Consider the following 10,342-nt stretch of genomic DNA (forward strand, 5'->3'; position numbering starts at 1 on the left):
CCCATCCTGCCTGCAGCAGTTTAGCTCCACCCATTCAGCCTACAGCAGTTTAGCCCCACCCATCCTGCCTGCAGCAGTTTACAGAGCTAATTTACATATATTTGTATTAGCCTCTTCATCAGTGCCTAAGCTATTTTTAATGGTTGTGTGATGTATTTGTCATGCACGGCGGATTTGTACTGAGTCAACACTGATGAACAAAAATCGTGAATTGATGATGCTGAATATTAAATAAACTCTAGTTTTTGCCAGAATGACCCTTTAAAAGTAGTGAAATATTTACCCCTTTCAGCCACATTAAGCAGTAAAGAGTCTAAAGTAAAAAAAATTGCTTTGTGTTTGAATTGCAGTTTTGTTCTTTTGGCATGAGAGAATTTTTATGGCCAGTAAATGTGAGAAGTTTGGTTTCCTGTGTGATTGTTTTAGCATATTAAGCCACGTTAAGCACTTTAGACAGTCCCCGAAACATGATTACTTGTGAACTGCTTGATTTCATTAAGTAGGTTAAATATCCACAGGAAGAGCATGTGATTTACAGTGTCCACAGTCCCATCACCACAGTTGAATTTGTCCATTTGAGTCACCTATTTGTGCCTCACTGGTTCAGCTTCCTCTATGTTGTCTGTCCGGAAAAGTCCCTGTTCATAATCTGCTCCAATGACCTTGCAGTGGGGCAGCATCTCCTCCAGAAGGATGCGCACCAAACCGGGGTTCTGCAGTCGCGGGAGGGAGGAGACGTCCAGCCGTCGCAGCTTCCTGAAGATCAAAATGTTTAAAATGTTTTCACAACACAACTTCGAGCTCAGATAAAGAGAGTCCTGTAAATAACACACATTACTCATCACCGCTTCTGCACTAAATCCTATATAGTATCATTTCTAGTTTACATGTCTGTAATGTAGCCGGGTCAGGTTACCGGAGGTGCTGCAGTGCAGCCAGGCCGCCCACAGTGATGCGAGGACAGTGGGACAGGTCTAACCGCTGCAGGCTCTCCCCGAACACATGCAAGCGAGCGAGGAACCAGTCATCCACCTCTGGACAGCCCTGCAGAGAGAGGGAGCGCAGCTCGTTCTGACTCACTGCGGAGAGAAAAACAGAGGACAAGGAAACTGGTCATGACTCTAGAGGCCACAAGGTCATTTCAAACCGAAAAAGTCCCTTAACCTCAACTTGCTTCAGGGCAAACATCACTGGAACATCACTAAAGCTTGTGTGGAAAAAGTAACATCATCTAAAAATGACTAAAACCAAAAAACAGCCGGGTAAAACTGGAAATTAACCACACAGAACACAAATGATGACACCCAGGCAATGCCAGAGGTGGACAATAACGAAGTAAATGTATTCATAACTGTACTTTAGTTTTTTCGTGTATCTGTTCTTTACTGAAGTATTTCCATTATGGGTGACTTCTTACTTTCACTCCACATTTCAAAGTCAAATATCTTACTTTTTACTCCACTACATTATGAGAAATCTGTCATTCCTTTTGGTTTATGTGTGTATAAAAACATAACATCAAAATGAAAGAAGTGTGAAGCAAGAACACCAATCAGGGCAGAGCGCACACTTTGTTTTGAGCTTGTTTTGACCTGTTGGACAAACCGACCCAATGCAGCACACGGTTTAACGTCAGTGCAGCAGCGTAAAATTTTGGGAGAGTCTATTCAACATAAATGATGAACTAACCTAACTTTGTGTAAACAGACCACAATATAGAAACATGTACACATATGCAGTTGTGACTGACGTGTTTCTTTTTTCTGAATTTATATAAACACTATTTCATTTTATAGTAAATTTGTTTTTGCTAGTTTATGTTTATGAACAGAGACCTACAGATGCAGTTTAGTAAAGGAAAACTCATTTGTGAGTTTAAAGCAAGTTTTTCATTAAACCTAAATTTGTAACTAAGCTGCAAATAAATCTTTAACCGAAACTTTGCTTGTTCTTCTTTGAAAGTTATTTCAGAGCCACTCAGTTCTACCTAATGGAAATTATTTGCCTTCAGTGTTTTGTGCTTATGATAATTTTAATAGACATCAGCGTCAGACTAATTAATGACATTCTATTAAAAGATTGGTTTACCAAGAGTGACACTGGAGTATTTTCACCTAAAATGAGTTAATGAAGCGAGTCTTGTTACAAAAATGATAATAGGACATCAGAGTCATAATGCATCTTTTAGTACTTTTACTTTAGATTCTTAAGTACATATTCTAAACTCCATAAATATCACTTATGACAAACATGTCTTCTAAAGTTTTCTTTATGTACTGTGGTGTTACTGGAGTCCCATAGATTGTTGTTGGGGGAGCGCACCTTACATTGCAGTGCATGCTGGGGATTGTAGTGCAGTGCATTGTGAAACAGGTCAATATTTATAGAAAATCAAAATAATTTTGTGGGCTGGATATGATTGTGCCGCTGCTTCGTGTTTGACACATGGCTCTACAGTAATTCTGTGTAATGTTTGGTATTTTGCTCAATTACAGTTACAAAGTATTTACATGAGCCTGTCACACATTTCGTATGGACACCCTACACACTTAAAAAAGATGGTTCTTCAAGGGTTTTTTAATAAAGGCAATGGTTCTATTTATTTATGGTTCTCTGTATGGTAACAAGGTTCTTCAGACTGATAGATAATGTGTTGTATGTGGTTCTATATAGCACCAAAAAGCGTTCTTGTACAAGCTTGACATCGTAACAACAGCAGAACCCGTCTTGGTGCTACATAGAACCATGTACAACACATTCTCCATCCATTTCACCATGCAAAGAACCATTTAAACATGAAATGGTTTATTATAGAACTCACGGTTCCAAATAGAACCACTGTCTTTACTAAAGGTCCTTCAAAGAACCCTTGTTTTAAGTATGCATGCTACTCAGATTTGTAATGATCTGAGATGTAAACATGAACAGAATTTTGATATCTTTATGAATTTGGTCAGTGCCTTATGTTTTTTGTACGGTAAGTGAGCTGTGAAACATCTTCCACTGTGTGATGTGAGGCTTACCAATGTTTTCCAGCCCAACGTGGTTAATGAGCGTCCCGCTTAGGTCAATCTCCTCAATAGTCGAGTTGGGTGTGTTGATGAAGTCATAGCTAAACTTCCCCCTTGAGTCAGGTCGAAACCACTCCGACTGACCTGCAAACCTACAGACCACAGACAAGAGGGTCGTGGAAAACAACAGTCATAACTTCCCATCAAATGCGTTCGCATCAGCATCATGCGACAGCCACTCCTGCAGCCACTAGACTGGCTTTCAGGGGAATTAATGATAATCTTTAATAATAATCTTTATTTAAATGGCACCTTTCATACATTAAAAATGCAGCACAGGGTGCTTCACAATACAAAGTAAAAGTAGAGAAAGAAAAGAAAAAAGATAATCAAAAATAAAACAGACAAATAATAAAAACGCAACAAATAAAAGCAATAGCAAAAAAGGGGATATGTTAATAATATTTAAATTAAGATGTACAAGATAGAAGGATAAATAAAAATACTATTAACAAGAAAGTAAAAGTAACATTCCAGTAAAAAATGGTAATATTCAAGTAAAAACAAGGGAAAGAAGTTTGTTAGTTAAATGTTAAAGTAAAGAAATCTGTTTTTAACTGTTTTTTAAAAACTGGACTGATGTTTATTGGTAACGTGTTCCAGATCTTTGGTGAAAAAGAACACAACGTTGCCTCTCTTTTTAAGCTTCTTACGTGAAATATGGAGAAGCAGCACTAGATGATCTTAAAACATTAACAGATTTAAAAACTAGCAGTAAAATTGTGTAGTGGATTCTAAAAACTGCTCTATTATAATCTTTTTTTTAGTCTGTTTTAATATTCTTGCTCCTGCATTTTGCAGAAGTTGTAGTTTGTTTGTTGTTCTTAGAGGATGTCCTATAAACAAAGCATTACAGCAGGCAAGTTGAGAAAAAACAAAAGTATGGACGGAAATTTTTCAAATTTTCTACATAATTCAGTGTGTGTGATGTAAACAGAGTGATTCAGAGTGGTTTGGTGTGAAATGGTTCCGATGTCTTTACAGTGGCGGTGATAGGAACCAGGGGTCACCATGACTACAACACAAATATAGACATTTTATTTACTATCCAAAACCACCAGTGAACCTACACGAGTCTTCTGAGTTTATATGGAATGTTGATGATGGAAAATAGTGGAAAATCTGAAATAATACGTTTTCTATTTTGCCTCATAACACCCTGCATATTATGTATCCCTCCACCATGAATGGATTTAAAGGCCAAAATCTTCTCAAAACTATCATAAAACAGTGTCTCAGACATCAGGCAGTGAATACATAACCATTTTATATAGTAACTTTCTGTGACGTCTGGTTCCTATCACCACCACTGTGAATGGTTCTGACTCGGTAAGTTTATCTAGAACGGAACATTTCACACCAAACCACTCTGAACAACTCTGTTCACATCCTAAACATCTAATTATGCAGGAATGTAGATCACCCTTTAATGAATGCACTGTATAAACAGCCTAATGTGTGATATAATTAATATATTAAAATATATTATGTGATATTTTACAGTAATGTTCAATACATCAGAATATAGCTTTGCTGTAAGAGTCACTGTACCTGAAACCTCCTCCCAGACCCAGGATATAATAAGCTGCTGCCACATTGACTCCAAACCTCTTCTGCGTGTAGCCATAGAACCTGCAGCAGAGAGAACATCACTAAACACGACGGAGCAAAAAGCTCCACAGATCTAAATCCATCTCTCAACGGTGAAGTGAGACCCTCTTTAAACACTAACAGGCAAAATTTTGCTGTGTGTGATGCCAGTTTAATCTGTCCACTACCTACACTAAATGGCCATTTTATCAGAAACAGCCACCATATTAGGTGCATAGTCACAGATGGTAGCTTATCTGTTACTGCAGTTTATGAGCCACCTCGCTACCCCACACCCCGAGACCACCAGGACCACCACTGACCAGATATTACTTAGGTGGCAGACCACTGGCACAGTAGTGACGCTGATGCTGGGTGCTGTGCTGGTCTGAGTGTATTTTTAAACACCTCAGTGTCGCTGTTGAGCTAAAAAACAGTCCGCTAACCAACGCTGTCCAGCCAGCAGTGATCCTGTGGTCAGAAACTGACCATTAAAGAAGGTCAAGACGAAGGCTAACACAAACTGCGCATCAGCAGATGAGCTACAGACTCTAACTGTACACCAGGTGGGTGGGGCTACAAGGAAGGGGGTTTCTGATAAAGTGGCCGGCAAGTTAGTAGTGACCACTTTATTGGAAACCACTACCTTGCTACTGGCAGCAGTGTGTCAAACTATTGACTTAGTATCTCAAAATATTGACTTAATATCTCAAAATAATGAGTTAATTTTGCAAAATAATGACTTAATACCTAAAATAATGACCTGTTTTCTCAAAATATTGACATAATATCTCAAAATATTGACCTAGTATCTCAAATTTTTCACTTACCAGAGAATCACTGTGAGACATTTAGGTGTTTTGACATATTTTCTCAAAATATTGATTTAATAAGTCATTATTTCAGATGCCAAGTCATATTTTTTGACATACTCTTGTCAGAAATGGAATTGTAAGTGATGTTTTCTCCTCTGCCTGGTGTGAATGGGCTTCCATAAATCATAGATTACTGAGCGAGAACAGAAAGTAATATCTGAGAACTGCAACACTTACACATTCTTTCGTCTAACCACTCGGCTCCTCAGCCAGCTGCTCCAGTTGATGAGATGTTCTACATCATGGAAGTGCTGGTTGAGCTGGAAAAGGAACCTGTTGAGGAGAGAGGGAGGAGACGGAGGACTGGAAGCATATTCTCTTCTGACCACAGAGAGGTACGCCACGACTGGACACCGCCGTCTCATCTGACACTGACAGGACAGACGGACAGAGAGAAGAATTAAAGCAATAGTTTGGAAACAAATCGAATTTCCCCCAGTTACACAGCCGATGAGCCGAGACAGTGTTCGGGGTCTGAAGTTTGCTTCTTCAGTTTTATACAGGAGCTATGAGGCTAATGTAGCCAACAAGTCATGTAACTTATAGCCCACCAATTAGCACTGTGCTACCAGCACATCTACTACCTCGTCTCAGAGCGTATGGAGGTCCTCAGTATCTCTAATAGACTTGATTGTGTGTTTTCTGACTCTGTATCACTCACTGTTATCTATAAACAGGGACCGAAGTACATTAGCATAAAGCTAAAAACAGTAGCAGCTTCTTTCTTAGACTGAATTTTGTCTGGATTTTGTTTTTATGTTTATAAATCTGTCAGGTTTGTAAGACATTCTTTTAGCACAAAGTAACAGCACCCATTAACCTTATTAATGCTAATTCATTAACTTCATTAATAACTCATTACGTTATTAATGAAAACTCGTTACTTTATTGATGCTAACTGATTAACTTTATCAACGCTAACTCTAACCTTATTAATGCTAACTCCCCCACTTTTGTTCTGCAGTTATCGGATTATTAAGTGTAAACACACCGAACCAGTTACTGACACAATCTGATTTTCTGCAGTTATCAGATTATTAGGTGTAAACACACTGAACCAGTTACTGACACAATCTGATTTTCTGCAGTTATCAGATTATTATGTGTGAACACACTGAACCAGTTACTGACACAATCTGATTTTCTGCAGTTATCAGATTATTAAGTGTAAACACACTAAACCAGTTACTGACACAATCTGATTTTCTGCAGTTATCAGATTATTAAGTGTAAACACACTGAACCAGTTACTGACACAATCTGATTTTCTGCTGTTATGAGATTAAGTGTAAACACACTGAACCAGTTACTGACACATTCTATTTTCTGCAGTTATCAGATTATTAAATACATGTAAACACACTCAGTAACTCATATTTACTGCGTCCAAACTGTATAAATTCACTGATTCTGTTACAGAACATTTATAACACTAAAATAATCAGCAACAGCAGCAAATTGTCCAGTTTAGGTTTTATTTACTGTGATAAATTCTTTAAATGATCAGAATAAACACTTCATACAGAATCAGTAACTCTATTTGTGCTTTATTTGAAGCAGCTGATCAGTCTTTCATCAGAGACAGAGAGAGAGAGGGAATAGACAGAGTTCTGTGATGATATGACAAATTAAAAGTCTCTGATGCTGGTATCATCTGGCCAGATCAAGGAATAAATGTGTATCTGATGATTTTGTTACAGCATTTTTAAATAATTTACACCAAAGATGCAGAAACTTCTAACGTTCTTTTAATTTTATAATTAGAGCATTTTGTATTTCATAGAGTATTTCAGAGTTTAATGCTAAGCTACGTCTTTTATTAACCGAACTTAAATACCGTCTCGTCTAAATTTGGAAAATATCGCGATACTGAATTTTCTGCAGTTAATAATGTAAAGACGAATAACAAATCAACCCTAAACAGTCCGTCTCACAGTCACTGCTCTAGTTTAAGTGTTAAAGACTGCGATTAGACTCGGTTATAAAATAAATACTGTAATAAATAAAGTCGTTAAAGTTGAGAACAGAAAGAAAAACGATGTAAGAATGAAAACCTCGCTCACCAACACGGGGGCAGCCATTCTGAACCACTACCACAGCCGTGGAGGGACAAACTTCATCCTCTCACGCGTTTCTGCGCTCTCTGTGTCCTTCTCGGGGTGAGGCAGCAGGGGGCGCCAGAGCAACGCGGAATAATTGAGGCACTGGAGCGTGTTTAGGCCTGAGTTTACCGTGGAGTAGAGACTATCAGACACCACCAGCACGGATTTATCCTTTATTTATTTAGATTCAGTGCCATTTATGAATATTTGGCTTCTCTGAGCAACAATCATATTATTTTATATACCTGAAAATAATTCATATTTAATTCATTTTATCTGGCAGTGGTGGACGAAGTACACAAACCATGTACTTGAGTTAAAGTAGAGATACCCAAGGTAAAATATTACTCCAGTAAAAGTAGAAGTTCCTCCCTTTAAACCTCCACTTGAGTATAAGTGCAAAAGTATTTGCCTTCAAATGTACTTAAGTATCGAAAGTAAAAGTACTAAAAGATTCATTATGACTCTGATGTCCTATAATTGTTTTTGTAACAATGTATGACTCTTCATTAATTCATTTTAGGTGAAAATACTCCAGTGTCACTCTTGTAACACCAGTCTTTTAATAGAATGTCATTAATTAGTGACGCTGATGTCTATTAAAATTATCATAAGCACAAAACACTGAAGGCAAACAATTTCCATTAGGTAGAACCGAGTGGCTCTGAAATAACTTTCTGTAAACAAGCAAAGTTTCAGTTTAAGATTTATTTGCAGCTTAGTTACAAGTTTAAGTTTAATAAAAACTTTAATCACAGATTCACAAATGAGTTTCCTTTACTAAACTGCATCTGTAGGTCTCTGTTCATAAACATAAACTAGCAAAAACAACTTTACCATAAAATGAAATCGTGTTTGTATAAATTCAGAAAAAAGACACGTCAGTCACAACTGCATATGTGTACATGTTTCTATATTGTGGTCTATTTACACAAAGTTAGGTTAGTTCATCATTTATGTTGAATAGACTCTCCCAAAATTTTACGCTGCTGCACTGACGTTGAACCGTGTGCTTGCACTGGGTCGGTATGTCCAACAGGTCAAAACAAGCTCAAAACAAAGTGTGCGCTGTGCCCTGATTGGTGTTCTTGCTTTTTGCTTCTTTCATTTTGACGTTATGTTTTTATACACACATAAACCAAAAGGAACGACAGATTTCTCATAATGTAGTGGAGTAAAAAGTAAGATATGTGACTTTGAAAGGTAGTGGAGTGAAAGTAAAGTCGCCCAAAATGCAAATACTTCAGTAAAGTACAGATACACAAAAAAACTACTTAAGTACAGTAATGAATTACATTTACTTCATTACTGTCCACCACTGATATCCAGATAGAAATTTAGCAAATACAATTAAAGCACGAAAGAAGCACATAAAGGGAAAATAGATGAGTCAAACAAATAATACGTCTGTATAAATATCATTAATTCATTCATCATCTAGGCTGCTTATCCTCCTGAGATAATTTGTCTATATAAATAATAATATCTAAATAATACATCAAAAAAAATTAGTAAAATACATTCAAATGTGTGGTTAAGTGGCATGGACATATATATTTTTGATATATTTTTGTTTTTATCAGCAAAGTCAACAATGTGTTCATATAGATTTTTATTCTGTGATGCAAATGATATCAAATAAACGAAAAACATTATATTTATTATACTTATATTTATCGCCGCAAACACTGCCCAGTTAAGCCTGCTGTCTGTGTCCACTTTTAAAACTAAACTGAAGCCCAATGAAACGTAAACATGAAGACGGATGTAAAAATACACACTTCACCGTCAGAAATAAAGGTACATTACATGTTCAAACAATGTAAATGTTCCCTCAAAGGTACAACAGTGGTTTTAAGGTTTGATTGTGATCCTTAAATAAGTTTTTCCAGGTGAAAAGTTCGTATTTTTACCTTTTCATAAGCGAATGATTTAAAACAGAACAGTAAAATAAAAGTCCTGGAGACGAGACGGGGTGTGTGGAGTCAGTACAGCTTAGAAAATATCATATCAGTAGATTATGGTACAGTTATGTTCCCTGACTAAAGGTACTGAGACGAACACTTAAGGGTTCCACCCTAGTGACAAGAGGGGCACTGACCCAGTGACAGTCTAGTACCTTTATTTCTGAGAGTGAATGATAAAAGCTGTCACTATAGATTATATCAGTAACCTACTATTTACTTTAGTAGATTCCAAAATACTATTTAGGAAAATATAAACCCTAAAAAGACCAAATAAAACATACAAAACCACTGTGCAGAGAAAAAAAATGCATATAAATGGGTGTGTCCATCAAAACCAAAGGCACATGAAGGTTCAATACTTTTTCTCTCAAAGAAATCTGGTGCGAAGCCATTAGATACTCCATGACAGCAGGAGCCACCTGCATCCAGAGTCCAATCAATTTCCTGATTCATATCCAATCAGGCGTGTCTCTCTCTAATCGAAAAGGAGAATGAGGTCAGAAACCGAGTGGACACAAACAGAGAGATGCAGCATCTCAAACTGAAGGAGATGAAAAAAGGACGTTGGGTGGACAGACACTCAGTGTGGACAGAATATATGGACTTTATCACTTTTAGTTCACTCTGGTCTGATATTCATGTGTGTACAGACCCAAAGATTGAATTTCCCAGACATTTCCTTATACTCTCAAAAAAGATGGTTCTTCAAGGGTTCTTTAGCAAAAATGAATGGTTCT

General features: G+C 37.2%; 1 protein-coding gene across 1 annotated transcript; it reads right to left on the reverse strand.

The window, feature by feature from the left end:
• Nucleotides 1-12: 12 nt before the first annotated feature.
• Nucleotides 13-7,636, reverse strand: si:ch1073-228b5.2 (uncharacterized protein LOC100331141 homolog). The gene is made up of 6 exons (XM_036556232.1): nt 7,600-7,636; nt 5,714-5,907; nt 4,623-4,703; nt 3,024-3,163; nt 917-1,079; nt 13-756 (listed from the first exon to the last, which is right to left on the reverse strand). The coding sequence occupies exons 1-6, from the start codon at nt 7,615-7,617 to the stop codon at nt 585-587; spliced, it is 768 nt and encodes a 255-aa protein (XP_036412125.1). The 5' UTR covers nt 7,618-7,636; the 3' UTR covers nt 13-584.
• Between the last annotated feature and the right edge of the window lie 2,706 nt (nt 7,637-10,342).

The sequence above is a fragment of the Colossoma macropomum genome, unplaced genomic scaffold (assembly GCF_904425465.1).
Source record: "Colossoma macropomum unplaced genomic scaffold, Colossoma_macropomum, whole genome shotgun sequence".
Lineage (NCBI taxonomy): Eukaryota > Metazoa > Chordata > Actinopteri > Characiformes > Serrasalmidae > Colossoma > Colossoma macropomum.

What these genes read in the sequence shown, in the direction of transcription:
- si:ch1073-228b5.2 (XM_036556232.1), bottom strand. An exon ending in GTGGTTAGACGAAAGAATGT is followed by an intron (nt 4,704 to 5,713) that starts GTAAGTGTTGCA and finishes TCTCTGCTGCAG; the next exon opens with GTTCTATGGCTACACGCAGA. An exon ending in GGTCTGGGAGGAGGTTTCAG is followed by an intron (nt 3,164 to 4,622) that starts GTACAGTGACTC and finishes TGTGGTCTGTAG; the next exon opens with GTTTGCAGGTCAGTCGGAGT.